Here is a 14,171-nt window from a genome sequence, read left to right on the forward strand (position 1 = left end):
TCGGTCGAGGTGTTGCAAGTGTTTTCTTGACTCGGAGATGGGAGCTAAGGAGAGCACGTCAAAGGAGATGTGTAGCCATCATGGGCTTCAGAATTACCACCTGGAATGTCAACGGCATTCGCAACCCATTCGGGTACCAGCCATGGCGAGATAAGAAGACTTTCGATGGCATGTTCGAAGTGCTGGAGGCCGATATTGTGGTCTTCCAGGAGACCAAAATCCAGCGCAAGGACCTCCGCGATGATATGGTCCTCGTGCCAGGGTGGGACAACTATTGGAGCCTCCCAAAGCACAAAAAAGGTAGAGCAGATATCCGCTCGACTTGTATCTGACATGGCTAATGGAGCTAGGATATTCGGGAGTCGTCATCTACACCAAGAACGCTACATGCGCCCCAATCAAGGCAGAAGAAGGCATTACCGGCATTCTCACGCCGCCCAGCAGCAGCACCAGCTTCAGAGACTTGCCCGAAGACCAACAGATCGGCGGATACCCAACAGTTTCACAGCTGACCTTATCCGAAATAGATGCGACAACACTTGACTCGGAGGGGCGTTGTGTCATCCTCGAATTCCCTGCGTTCGTTCTAATCGGGACCTATTGCCCAGCCGAACGCGACGAAACGCGGACCGAGTTCAGACGTGGCTTCCTACAAGTCCTGGATGCACGAATCCGAAATCTCGTTAAGATGGGCAAGAAGGTCATCTGGACGGGAGACTTGAACATATCACGGGAGGAGATCGACACAGCTATGGCGGAAGAGATGATGCGGAAGAATGATGTGGATCCGGTTGGCTGGATTTCGACCCCAGCCAGGAGGCTCTTCAATCAGCTGCTCGTGGGCGGAAAGGTGTACGGTGAACGAGACGAAGGAAAAGAAGACTCAATCATGTGGGATGTTTGTCGCGGGTTTAATGAGGGGAGAGCAGGAATGTATACCTGCTGGGAGACCAAGGTCAACGCAAGACCAGGCAATTACGGTGCCAGGATCGACTACGTGGTATCTACTTACGACATGAAGGACTGGTGGGCAGACTCAAACATCCAGGAAGGTCTCATGGGGTCCGACCACTGCCCCGTGTACGCTACATTTGAGGATCGCATGGTGGTGGATGGCACGGAGAAGCATATTCTTGACATTGTCAATCCGCCCGGGCTTTTCATGGACGGTGTCAGGCAGCAAGAATGGACGAACAAGCTGCTCTTGCCAATGTCTGGAAAGCTCATTCCTGAGTTTGACCGGCGCCGTAATATTCGCGACATGTTCTCCAGGACGCCTTCGATGACAAAGACGAAAACGACCGAAGAGCAGCTCAGCACACAGCAATCCACAACATCAACAGCCACGCTCTCTCTGCAAGGGAGCCCGGAGCGCAGCAGGCCGGAAGCGGCCAACCCCCAAAACGGCAAGCGGCCTGCGAAGGCAGATCTTCCACCGCCTCCGGTCAAAAAGGCGAAGTCAACGCCGCAAACAAACTCAAATGGTCTGTCCAAGGGTCAGAAAAGCCTCAGAGGCTTTTTCACTTCTAAGACACCGCCTGCACCAGATAACTCGGTGACCGAATCACCGACGAAGACTCATACTCAGCGAGAACCCGAAGATGAAGCACCTTCCAGCGTCGCTGGAAGTGTTGACGGTGTGTCTGATCAGTTACTCGTGCCGTCCCCTTCGAAGACCGACATTTCAGTCAGCGAAGCCGATGTCGAGGCCGCCGAGGCTAGTAGCTTTGCAACCAAGCAGAGCTGGGGCAAGCTCTTTGCTAAACCAGTCGCCCCTAAATGCGAACATAACGAGCCATGCAAGACGATGCAGACGAAGAAAGCTGGCGCCAACCGCGGTCGATCTTTCTGGATGTGCAATCGCCCACTCGGTCCCAGCGGTCAGAAGGAGCGTGGCACGCAATGGCGGTGCGGTACGTTCATCTGGTGCAGCGACTGGGATGCGCACAGCGGAGAGCCTCCTTGACAGGGTCAGGGGACACGCGATGGCATTTTCACTATGCTACGGAGCGCGACATCGCCCCTACTCACGCGTCAAGGCGCCATCATGGAATCCCATAGCAGACGCCAGGCCAATACCGCGGCTTGCAGGGCAGTCGACTCGTATCGGTAGCCACTAGCAACCACGTTGGTTCGCTATGAAGAATGCGTAATGGTCTCGCCGTCGCGATTGGCCACCACAGAGACGCATATAGCACACCTGCAGAATCTCTCCCACGCCGATTGTCAACATTCCTCCACCGTAGCTTTCTTTCCTCACTCCGCTCCTCTGGCTCGCGCCGGCGGAGATACAGACACCCCGCGCCGCAATGCCTGTTTGCACCTCTCACCGCCCAGCACACCGCCCCCAATACCGCCTCCCAGCCTCCCTCTTGATCCTGTTCAGCCGCGCTATTCAAGCCACCCCGCTTCCACACAGTCATCACCAGCCCCCATCCCGCCTTCCGCCCTGTCCCCACCTCCACCGCACCCAGCCCTTGCTGCAGCGGAGGGGGCTGGAGGCGGTGTGCGCGGCGGTGTGCGCGCTTCCAGCCTTCCCCTTTTCGACTTTGGCGATTCCGCGCTCGCGCAGGCGGGCGGGAAGGTCGTTTGGCGTAGTGCGCGCCAAGGTTCCGCTCGCCCGCTTATCTTGTAGGCTTGTAGGCTTTCCTGTTCATTCGGCGACGCGTCACAGGCCGCGAGGGCTGCGGTCGTGGGGTTTAGGGCTTTTGAGGATGCTGTAGCTGCGATAGAGACAGTAGCGAAGAGGAATCATGGTCATTTTCAACACGTTGTGTTCATTTTTGGTTGTGTTTCTAGTCTGTTCTGTTCTGTTCTGCTATGCTAAGGTATGCTTCGCTATTCGATGCAGTGATGCGCTTTGCCAGAGGCGTTGACCCGGAGTCTGCTCTGTGCTGCGCTGTGATGTTGTGTTGAGATGGAGTGGAGGTATTCGTAAGATACTTTACTCTTCATTTTCTCATGCTGGACCCTGGTCATTGATATGACGGAAACGAAGATGAGCGTACTTCGTTGGTGGATGCCATTGACGGATACTATAGGCTGGAAAAACGTCCGATGCTGTAAGCGTAGCCGGTACAGCTTGTGGCGTCTCGATGTGGTGTAGGAAGGAGCCGATGTTCTCAACGGGCTGGGTAGGGCACTTGCTGATGTCCTCTCGAATGCTGCGACCATTCTTGAAGGGATTAGGTCTAGCAACGACGCGATCTGTGCGGTTTTTCAGCAGACGACGCGGAATTCGCTCTTCCCAGGGAGTAGACTTGTCGAAGTCGATCACAAGAGTAGTTTGTGCGGGCTCAACCCCGTAGTCCGTCGGAGCTTGCTCGATGTACTTGACGATATCCCGCTCTTCTCTCTCAAAGTCGGCAAGAATGCGCAGTCCAACAGCGGGAATCATCTGAAAGGATGACTTCGGGGTTGAGATAGCGCGGTTTGAGGGATCTTCTGGAGCGCCAGGAGCCATGTTGAGCAAGAAGTTCTCCCAACCGTGAGTACCAGGCTGATACAAGGGTCGAGAGTAAGCTTGACGCCTGACCAACTCGAGCTCTTGAACTTCATTTTCAACAATGTGATTGCCACAAGCCTCCTGGAACTGCAGCTCAGAATCGAGAGCGGCCAAAGCTAAGAGCTTGACTCGAGCAGAATCTGATGGGAAGAGAGCTGGATTGAGGAGAAGACGCTTGAGCTCGTGGATAATGAACTCCAGGCGATCTTCGTCCTCATCCTCATTCGTATCTTTGGCGAGGCGCACAAAAGGTTGCGCCATAGCTCGGAGCATCTCAACGCACAGATGGTGGAGATACTCGACGGTGCATTGCTCGATCACCACACCATCTGAAAAGATGTTAACATCCAATCCAGCTATATAAGGAAATGGAGAATACTTACTGACGGCTAGGCGACCTCTGGCCGAGCTAGCGCTGAGGGTGGACTCCATGTTGATATGTCGGGACCGCATGTATGGCTCTTTCGATTTGATGATATGCTATGCGTCGGGGATGCAGCAGAATGGTTCTTCGAGAAGGGGGAAGGAAGGGGAAGGGACTCACCATTCTGTATCCGAGCTTTTGACAATCGTATTGTCCCATAGACAATACCCCAGCCCCAGCATTGACCACCTTGTAGTGAATGACTGCGGGAAAAGGTGTAGGATGCGGACGGTGGCTGGATGGGTCAAGCAGCGACGTGAATGTCGAGATGGCAGAATTCTGTCGGCAGAATCCTGTGAAGCCGTCTTCGATAAGTATAAGAACTGAACTGCATTCTCGACTTTGTTTTCGATCTTCTGTCTGTCCACCTTTCTTTGTTGCCTCAACTCCGATCGCATCCAGCGCTGCTGCACTCCAACTCAAATCTTCTCCTGCTAGCAACAAGTACCTTCATACTGCAGACCTGACGCAATGAGCCACGACGCTCAAGTTCAAGGCGCTCTGGAGGCCTACTATGCTCTTACCCCAGACCAGCAGAGCATCTTCAGTCAGTTGTCTGCGACTCCATCCTCAGCATCCTCTCCACAAAGCCCCAGCTCCATCGACATGAACTCGCCCGCCTCGCATCAGAGCCCCCAGCCAGCCTCGCGTGCCGCGGTTGTTGGCGGAAGAAGAGTATCTCGATCAAGAGCACGACAGAGTCAGGCTGCGCACCACAAGAAGAGACCTCTCAATGCATTCATGGCGTTCCGCTGTTAGTAATCTATCGTACGCACCTTGCAATTGAACGACTAACATAAATAGCGCTCTACTCTCCACAACTTCCTGGTCTGACCCAGAAGGTCAAGTCTGGCCTCCTTCGGGAGATGTGGGCTGCTGAGCCAAGAAAGCCCCTCTTCTCTGTTCTGGCACAAGCCTACACCGACATCAGAGACAATCACCTCGAGCTTGTCCCGCTTGACAAGTTCCTCGCTGCAACTGCCCACCAGCTTCCGGTTGTTCCTGCAGCCGAGTACCTTCTCAAGATGGGATGGGAGCTTACCATCGTTGCGACTGACCAGGCCACCATCATCCGCTCTACCACATTCAATGCTGGTGCTGTCAACTCTGAATATCCTGCATACACCGACAAGTCTTCCGTTGACCTTGTCAATCATTGCTATGACTCTGGCGTGCTCCAGCGGTCGTCTCGTCTCGTTCAAAGAACGAGAGCTGGTGCCAATGTCATGGCTATGCCCATCGCTGCTGCTCCTGCGCCAGCTGCTCCAGCCCAGCCTCAAGTCACAGCCTTCGACGACTTCGATGTGAGTGCAGCCTCTATCTTCTTGTTGTGGTAACCGAGCTAACGACTTGCAGTGGGAAGAGGCGTTGCGAGAGCTGGCTGCTCCGGCAGACCCAACACCAGAGTTCAACTTCAACGACCCTATCATCAACCTCCGTCCTGACTACCACCCATCCATCGACACCGTCACAGCCGATCAGCAACGAGCCTACGAGCGTACCCCATTCGCCTTGCACTTCCATCCAGAGATTCAGCCGCCCGTCCTCGGCTTCGACCCAAACATGATTCAAGACGAATTCGATCCGTTCAGTTTCTTCGACCTCTCTGAGTAACGCAAAAGACAATGCGAACCTTCCTGCTCAGGATGATTTTCGTATTTTCGTATTACCAGCAGTTCACACATTCGGCACATTCTTAACGAGAACGCCGTAGACATCCACAGCCAGGATTCAGCCTACCCTTGCGTTAACGATACTTTCGCTACTGGTCAGGCAGGTCGTAGATGTATGCAACAAACACTTCGATTAGGTGGAACGAACACGAGCGATATGAGAACCGCCAAGGGGCCATCTGTTGGCTCCAGGGTTTGAAGAGGAACATGTAGAGACATTCCGTTATGGCAAGTACCAAGCTACCTACAAAGCTCAGAAAATCACGACCGTTATTATAGAGGTCGAATCTGAGTTCACGCATGCGGACTAGCAGTTCTGGGCAGCAACAGCAACAACGACCAACGACCAGCGCCAAGAGTAAACGGGTTACGTCAGTCACGTGCAGTCGACGCGGCGGTCGCTGCTACCTGAAGGCGCAGCCAGATAGATGCGCCATCTCACGCTGCAGTATTACGAGTCCTCCTCACTGTTTTTCGCGTCTGCCTGCCTCCTTCTAGTTTTGGCCAAAGGTTTTCAATTGACTGCTTTCCTCCCTTCCCAACGCTACACTCTGGCGTTCTACGTTCCAGGCGCCCACGAATCAACGAGCCGGAGGAGGCCGTCAGGTACCGGAACTGTCTACAGTGGCTTTGGGCGGACAGAAGCCAACATGTCGTACCCTGCTTTGGCCTCCGGCACTGGTCGAAACATTGATGCGTCGAGAACCGAATCTGACCTTGCCATCAACATCCGCAAAGCGACAAGCATCGAGGAGACAGCTCCTAAGCGTAAGCATGTGCGCTCCTGCATAGTCTACACATGGGACCACAAAAGTTCTCTGTCCTTCTGGGCAGGCATGAAAGTCCAACCAGTGATGGCCGACGAAGTTCAGACCTTCAAAGCACTCATCACTGTCCACAAAGTACTTCAGGAAGGTCATCCTGTGACCGTGAAAGAGGCGCAACAGAATGTTAACTGGGTCGAATCCCTCGCGCGCGGTGTCATGGGCGAAGGTCTTAGAGGCTACGGTCCTCTCATTCGAGAATATGTCTTTTTCCTCCTCGCAAAGTTGACCTTCCACCGCCAACATCCCGAGTTCAATGGGCTGTTCGAGTATGAGGAGTACATCAGCCTGAAATCGATCAACGACCCAAACGAAGGCTACGAGACCATTTCAGACCTCATGACTCTGCAAGACCAGATCGATACGTTTCAAAAGCTCATTTTCTCCCACTTCCGTGGCGGCAATAACAATGAATGCCGAATCGCTGCGCTTGTGCCACTCGTGCAGGAAAGCTACGGCATCTACAAGTTCATCACCAGCATGTTACGTGCAATGCACACCACCACTGGCGATGATGAGGCGCTCGAGCCGCTTCGCAGCCGCTATGATGGTCAACACTACCGGCTGGTCAAATTCTATTACGAGTGCTCGAACCTGCGGTACCTGACGAGTCTGATCACGGTGCCAAAGCTTCCTCAAGACCCTCCCAGTCTCCTCGCTGAGGACGACGATAAGCCTGCTCTACCTCGTCGACCAACGAAGGAGATCGAGAGCGCACCCTCGCCAGCCCCTCGAAATGGCGATTCGGATCCAAAAGACATGGACGACTTCTGGTCAAGGGAGGCTCAACGGCAGCAAGACGAATACGAAAACGAGCAGAGGCGATTGCAGCAGCAGTGGGAAGATCAACAACGGCAACAAATGCTTGCTCAGCAACAGGCGCAGCGCGATTTTGAGGAACAGCAGCGCATGCAAGCCGAGCAGCAAAGGCTAGCTCAGGACCAGCTGATGCGTGACCAGCTGGCTGCTCAAACCCAAGGCCGGATGGCCGAGCTCGAGCGCGAGAATCTCAACGCACGTGCCCAGTACGAGCGGGATCAGCTGATGCTACAACAGTACGATCAGCGCATGAAGGGTCTGGAGGAGCAACTACAACAGCTCAATCAGAACTTCCAGATGCAGAATCAATCGAAGGACGATCAGCTTTCGGCTCTTCAGGAGCAAGTCAACACATGGCGTTCCAAATATGAGGCGCTTGCGAAGCTGTATTCGCAGCTCAGGCAGGAGCATCTAGATCTTCTGCAGACCACCAAATCACTGAAGCTGAAAGCTGCTTCTGCTCAAGAGGCCATCGATCGCAGAGAACGGCTCGAGCGCGAGATGAAGACTAAAAACTTGGAGCTAGCAGACATGATCCGAGAGCGTGATCGAGCTTTGCACGAGAAAGATAGATTCTCGGGCACCCATCGCGAAGAACTCGAGAAACTCAAGCGCGAGCTTCGATTCGCCATTGAACGTGCCGAGAATGCTGAGCGTGCCAAGGGATCCGAAATATCTTCGATGCTCTCAAAGTACAACCGGGAAATGGCCGACCTTGAGGAATCTTTGCGCAGTAAGACGCGACAATTGGACCAAATCAGGTCAACACACAGCGAGCGCAATGGAGATCACGAAGCGGCTCTGCGTGAAAAGGACGATGAGATTGAGATATATAAGTCGGGCATGGAGCAGGCGCTCGAAGAGCTTGAGGAGCTCAAGTTAGGCAACGGCGAAACCGACGGTGCACTCGATGGCGCAATTGACGAGGTCCTCAAAGCCAATGTCAACAAGATCCAGGACATTGTTGACTCGGTGCTCCAAAGTGGTGTGCAGCGAGTGGACGATGCCATGTATGAACTAGATTCGCCCATGCAGGCCGGAAACCAGAATGCGACTGCGCCCTATGTCCTTTCACAGGTCGAGAAGGCGTCAGCGAGCGCCACAGAGTTCTCCACGGCCTTCAACAACTTCATCGCAGACGGGCCGAACAGCCCTCACGCCGACATCATCCGGACTGTCTCCGTTTTTGCGGCCTCGATCGCTGATGTGCTGTCTAACACCAAAGGTCTGACACGGTTTGCAACCGAGGAGAAGAAGGGCGACCAGCTTATCGACGCAGCCCGACAGTCCGCTCTGTCAACCATAAACTTTTTCCGAGGACTTCAATCATTCCGCCTTGAAGGCCTTGAACCTATGCAGAAGAGCGATGTTGTCATTAACAATAATCATGACGTGCTAATGAAGCTTCAAAAGCTTTCTAAACTTGCTGATGCTTTTGCGCCGAAGGGCACAAAGCTCAGCACGAGTGGTGATCTTGGGGACCTTGTCGACTCCGAGCTGACGAAAGCTGCCGATGCTATTGAGGCCGCGGCTCAGCGTCTGGCCAAGTTGAAGAACAAACCTCGCGATGGCTTCACAACGTTCGAGCTCAAGATTAACGACTCCATCCTCGACGCAGCTGTAGCTGTGACTAATGCCATTGCCCAATTGATCAAAGCTGCCACCGAATCTCAGCAAGAGATCGTTCGCGAGGGTCGTGGATCCTCATCGAGAACGGCTTTCTATAAAAAGAACAATCGCTGGACCGAAGGCTTGATCTCTGCCGCGAAGGCTGTCGCAACATCTACCAATACCCTGATTGAAACAGCTGATGGGGTCATGTCGGGACGCAACAGCCCCGAGCAGTTAATTGTAGCCTCGAATGACGTTGCGGCCAGCACTGCCCAGCTCGTGGCTGCTAGCCGCGTCAAAGCTACCTTCATGTCGAAGACGCAGGATAGACTCGAGCAAGCAAGTCGTGCAGTGGGTGCAGCTTGTCGTGCCTTGGTAAGACAAGTCCAGGACATCATCAAGCAAAAGCAAAAGGATGATGGCGAAGCTGTTGATTACGGTGCCCTGAGCGGTCATGAGTTCAAAGTCAGGGAGATGGAGCAACAGGTAAGACATAGGAGAACTTCGGCCCTTTATATACATTGTCATCTAACATCCAATCCAGGTCGAGATTCTACAGCTAAGGAACGCACTGGATGCAGCCCAGGCCAGGCTGGGCGAGATGCGCAAGATATCTTATCGAGAGGACTGAGAGTCTGCAAGAAAGCCGCGACATCATACCCCAGTAGGCAGGAAACAGGCTTCCAACAGAGTACCATACAATCCTGGCTTTGGCTATCCTACTCTACCCGATAACTTCTCATACGCCACTTCTGACTATGGTCCCAAACCAGTCTGCATACCCATCCATATTTCTGATTAGAGCGCCCAGGAGTGTACTACTTCTTGTTGGATGCTGTTAGCAACTTCTGTTGCTCGAAGCCTAAACATGAAACCTGTTCATTGATTTGAGCGGGCATTGTGACAATGAACTGTGCTCCGACAAATAGCTTCTTGGCAATATCAGGAGCCTATGGCAGTAGTTGAGTCCGCCGTTGTTTTATCACCGTTGAAAACTTCGTGTCAATTACGTACACTACCACACACTGCCATGCCGTTCAGAACCAGATATGTATGTATCGGGAGATCGACCTGGGTATCCAGGAGCCATCTCTTAGGTCGCGTTCCGCATTGCATTCTGCCCTTTGTTGAGATTCGGTGCGGGAGACATCCACAGGCTTTTAGCATTTCATTGTGGTTATATATGTCCGCATTCGGTCTTTGTGCCATCTGATGGGCTCGATGTACAAAAATCTAACGCCATGCTCGAACCAAAGCTTCTGCACTCCCGTCTCAGCCGGTGCCCCTAACCCCATTCACCTTCCAAACGCACGTCTAATGCCAACACGAGGCATCGAAAGCTTGTCCATGCATTCTTTCGTGATATCCATCATCGCCATTTCGCTACTCCAATTCTCGCATGCGCAAGGCCAACCCGTCGTCTCCCCAGCACCCCTCGAGGACGGCAGCGAAGACACACAACACCGCCCCAACGCCACCATGGCGTCCGCCTCTTCCGCGGAGCCCATGTCATGGACACCCATCGACCTCACAGACAAGCACGATGAGTTCCCGCACCCAGCCGCGAAACGCGCCCAGGTGCAGCCCACGGGCACCGACTTTAGCAAGTCCCCTTTGAGGTGCATGTATGAATGCCAGCGCAAAGGTCAGTTCCATCAAGAGACATTCCCTGCCTCAGTTTTTGCATGAACTAACGAGAGGGAACCCCAACAACAGGATGGACAGGCCAATGCATCCGCACGCTAGCGGAGGAGAACAAGTGCATCAACCGCATGTTCAGCGGAAGCGAGTCGGTCGGGCCGGACAAGGGCCTGTCTTGCACCATGTACATGAACTCGGGCTGCAAGGGCGATTCGGAGGATGGGTTCAGATACCCCGGGTGGGACAAGGACTGGAGCGTCGATCCGTGGCGAGGGGTTTTCAAGAGCGCACCGAAGAGTTGGAAATGCAAGTTTGAGTAGTCAGGGGGGACCAGCCTTCGGTGTACCAATGTTTTGGGAATTAATGCTTCGAGCGACGGCAGACCATGCCGTATCAGCAAGTCCCATGAATTAAGACTATACCCAAGAATCTGCTTTGGTCAGCTAACACTGCTAACACTCTCCTACACATCAATCCTCTTCGCCAGCCGCGCCCAGACTCACACCTCCACTGTCCCTACCCGTCCAATCGCCACTGCCCAGTTGCGGACTTGAGCCTGATGTTGACGACAGGTTGCTCGGTTGACGATGCAGTGACAGCGGCTTCCTCTTGATCGACGAAGGCGTACTAGATACAGGGGCTGGTATCCTCGACGACCTTCGATCGCTGGCAGCCGAATTGGTGCGTGCTGGCGGAGGGGGCCGTGGGGGGTCCTGGAATTCAGACTCGGACCTTTGTCGCGAATAGTCGAGATGGCCGTTGTTCTCTTTGTCTGATGGCGAGTCATCCCGCATGCGGTCGTATTGCTTTGTGTCCAGGTCACCTTGTTCTGGACTGACGTCGGAGGTGCGTGCTTGGCGCTTGTCACGTGACTCAATTATGTTTGCAGTGTCTATCACGGGCTGTTGGTAGCGTCTCTCGTCGAGGCCTGATCTCCTCTCCTCTTCAGTTTCTTCCTCGCCGTGACCGAAGAAGTCGTCGCGGCTGGCATTGTTGAATCGCTCAGCTTCAGGACTGTTGGGACCTGACTCCGTAGGTGCTTCAACAACCAATAGATCGTCCCCGTACTCACTGGTTTCCGAATTGTGCATCGTACTCTTTCTTCGCCGTCGCTCTGGTAGAGGAGGCGGCTTCGGAGAAGCTGATTTCGAAGTTGATGCCGATTCAGCAGTTTCAGGAGCGTCTGGCCGCTTCGGCAAGGTTGGCTTTCTTGGTATCATGAAGGGAATGTTCGACATGATAGTGTTTTGTTTACGAGGACCAGGAAGCGGCTGTCCTGGCGGTGGTAAGGGCTGACCTCGTCCCATGGGCTCTGAGGGAGGCCCACTCGGTGATGGTGTCTGAGGTGGATGGTCTGACAAATGATTGTCCTTTTGCTTATTCCTGTTCAGCACACCCCAGCCGAGTGTGCTCCATTTCTGTGCTGCAGCAGTAGCGGAAGCCAGTGCCTGCTTCCTGTCTGCAGCCGTTAGCGACCGGGCCGCTTGACCTAAAGCTTTGTTTGACTTTTGATCCTCGTGAAGAGACGATCGTTTCATTTCTGAGGGTGTGCCTGGACGCGACGTATGAGCCGAGGACGTGGTACTCCTGGTCATATCTACTGTAGACGCACGACCGGGCGCCGTCATACTCTCCACAGAAGTCTTGGATACATTGCTGTCTGTCCTGGCTTTCATAGCCTCAGCCATGGCCGGCTCCACCGGCGGGGAATCACCGAGAGGATCCAAGGGCGAGCCACTTCTTGCGGATAAGTCCTTGAGAATATCGCGTGCAGAATCTCTTTTTGGTGTTGAATCTGCCTCAACCTTGCCCGCATCGCTGTCAACATTGTTAGTTGTGACTGCGGGATCTGCAGCATTAGCGAAGGACATGGCTCGCAAAGCTCGAGGAGGCCGTGCTGGAGGGGTCTTGTCGCCTTCTGACGGCGTGACTTCAGGTACTGGTAATGAAGCATATGACTTGTTGTCGAGCCCATCGGTTGAGTTTGGATCATTGCCGGCAAGAGTTGGCATGCTGTAGTTGCGGTCGTCGACTGTGATAGTGCTCACGTCCGATGAGGCGTTATCTCCACTTGCTGACGTCTGGGCCTCGTCTTCTGGACTATCATCTTTGATCTCCACGGATGTGTCCGACTTCTCCCGTTTCCAAATGCCGCCACGGTGTTTCTGCCCCATCGTATCAAAGAATGGCACATCGTCCCAGAAAGGCATGACCAAGGACTCGGTAAAGACCTCTCTGATCCTGCTCTCAATAGCACCTAAAATGACGCTGTAGGTAATCTTCCGTGTTGAAACGATAGGCTCCAAAGCTAGATCTAGCTGAGGCATCTTCTCAAAGGTGAACCATATTCGGTTGCTTGGTGGTGGCTTACAGCGCACAAGCACGTGGCCTTGCACCCTTTTCAGCGTGCATGCCAATACCATATCAACCTCTCTCGCTCCAAAACGCTTGCCGAGGTCGATACGTGCCGTTGCACCAATCTCAATGCGAAAGCCCCCATTATACTCCACATCCGCTTCGGCGACACAGTCGCCATTGACGGTCAGATCCTTAAGTCGAGGGTTGGTGACAAAAGGGCCAGAAGTGCCAGTGTCGATTTTGCGAAGAGAGATCCTGGTAATGAAGGTCGGCTTCTTAACACGAGAGATCTTCTTGCTCAGCTTGGAGCGGATGAACTCCTCAAACTCAGGTGTCTTGTACGTAGCAAGAAACAGCCTGCCTATAAAAGCATTGAGCCACCTGGTTTGCAGCTGTTCCTCGGACGAGTGAAGCTTCTGAACTAGTTTGACAATGTACGAAGTGTCGAAATCCTCGGCGATGGGACTATCCACCGCTGTACGCTCTTGATTCTTGAGTAGGGCATGATAGAAGTCTTCTTTCTCCGATAGGTTCTCGCCGAAAAGGAAGAAGGGTAGAGAGGGCTTCTGAGAAGGATCCTTGGAGCGCTTCCGGGTCAATCTGATTGCATGGCGCTTGACCCACAACTCGCCTTCCGGGATGGGCTCTTCGTCGCCGGCGTAGATGTCGACGTCGTGGTATTCTAGAGAGATGACATATCTGACCTCGAGTTGTTGGTTATCATCATAGAGCATAAGGTGGCCGTGCCGCAGCACGACGAAGAAGATATTGTTGGCGCGCTTGATGTTCTTGCCAGCGCCGTCTTTCTGTGGCTCGATGGTGGGCTTCTGGGAGCTGCTGAACAGGCTTCGGTACATAGTCTGGTAGACGCTCGGTGACTCGGTAGCTATGGTCTCGCCGGCAGGAGACAGCCTATCTGGCGGCTTCCCATTGACACCTCCGGGCACCCATTCGCGGCAGACGGCGAAGTAACCTGCGGCCACGTCCGAGTCATGCTTGCGGTGGAACTTCTCCGCCAGGTCATCCGTGCCGGTCCTAAGAAGCAGGTCTTCATCCTCAGCTCGCTGGAGCTGGGCAGAGTCTTTTGCTTTCGCAGTCGATGACTCGTCGTCAGCTGGAGGGAGCGTGTAGTAGGCGAATGCGAGCACAGCGGCAATAAGTAGCGGGATGAAGGTCAGCCCGCCCAAAACGTAAACGAACAGAAACCATCTTAGAGGACCCATGGACAATAATTGGGCATGCTGGAAACCAGTGCGTCGAGTACGCCAGGCTCGTCAACGACAATACACAATCAAGAAATGCGGATGGGAAACATT

At 53.8% G+C, this 14,171-nt stretch overlaps 6 protein-coding genes across 6 annotated transcripts; 4 read left to right on the forward strand and 2 right to left on the reverse strand.

Annotated features, from left to right (window-relative positions):
• Positions 1-80: 80 nt before the first annotated feature.
• On the forward strand, positions 81-1,966 carry HMPREF1541_02524 (uncharacterized protein; the record flags this gene model as incomplete). Its single annotated transcript, XM_008716879.1, has 2 exons — positions 81-300; positions 351-1,966. 2 exons carry the CDS (start codon positions 81-83, stop codon positions 1,964-1,966), a joined length of 1,836 nt encoding a protein of 611 aa, XP_008715101.1.
• Positions 1,967-2,959: 993 nt separating this feature from the next.
• On the reverse strand, positions 2,960-3,937 carry HMPREF1541_02525 (uncharacterized protein; the record flags this gene model as incomplete). The annotated part of the gene is made up of 2 exons (XM_008716880.1): positions 2,960-3,834; positions 3,889-3,937. The coding sequence occupies 2 exons, from the start codon at positions 3,935-3,937 to the stop codon at positions 2,960-2,962; spliced, it is 924 nt and encodes a 307-aa protein (XP_008715102.1).
• A 463-nt stretch (positions 3,938-4,400) lies between these two features.
• On the forward strand, positions 4,401-5,543 carry HMPREF1541_02526 (uncharacterized protein; the record flags this gene model as incomplete). The annotated part of the gene is made up of 3 exons (XM_008716881.1): positions 4,401-4,683; positions 4,734-5,233; positions 5,286-5,543. 3 exons carry the CDS (start codon positions 4,401-4,403, stop codon positions 5,541-5,543), a joined length of 1,041 nt encoding a protein of 346 aa, XP_008715103.1.
• Positions 5,544-6,252: 709 nt separating this feature from the next.
• HMPREF1541_02527 (uncharacterized protein) lies at positions 6,253-9,487 on the forward strand (the record flags this gene model as incomplete). Its single annotated transcript, XM_008716882.1, has 2 exons — positions 6,253-9,342; positions 9,401-9,487. 2 exons carry the CDS (start codon positions 6,253-6,255, stop codon positions 9,485-9,487), a joined length of 3,177 nt encoding a protein of 1,058 aa, XP_008715104.1.
• Positions 9,488-10,335: 848 nt separating this feature from the next.
• HMPREF1541_02528 (uncharacterized protein) lies at positions 10,336-10,817 on the forward strand (the record flags this gene model as incomplete). Its single annotated transcript, XM_008716883.1, has 2 exons — positions 10,336-10,501; positions 10,573-10,817. The coding sequence occupies 2 exons, from the start codon at positions 10,336-10,338 to the stop codon at positions 10,815-10,817; spliced, it is 411 nt and encodes a 136-aa protein (XP_008715105.1).
• Positions 10,818-10,967: 150 nt separating this feature from the next.
• HMPREF1541_02529 (uncharacterized protein) lies at positions 10,968-14,078 on the reverse strand (the record flags this gene model as incomplete). The annotated part of the gene is made up of 1 exon (XM_008716884.1): positions 10,968-14,078. One exon carries the CDS (start codon positions 14,076-14,078, stop codon positions 10,968-10,970), a length of 3,111 nt encoding a protein of 1,036 aa, XP_008715106.1.
• Between the last annotated feature and the right edge of the window lie 93 nt (positions 14,079-14,171).

Source organism: Cyphellophora europaea, assembly GCF_000365145.1.
Source record: "Cyphellophora europaea CBS 101466 unplaced genomic scaffold supercont1.2, whole genome shotgun sequence".
Classification (NCBI taxonomy): Eukaryota; Fungi; Ascomycota; class Eurotiomycetes; order Chaetothyriales; family Cyphellophoraceae; genus Cyphellophora; species Cyphellophora europaea.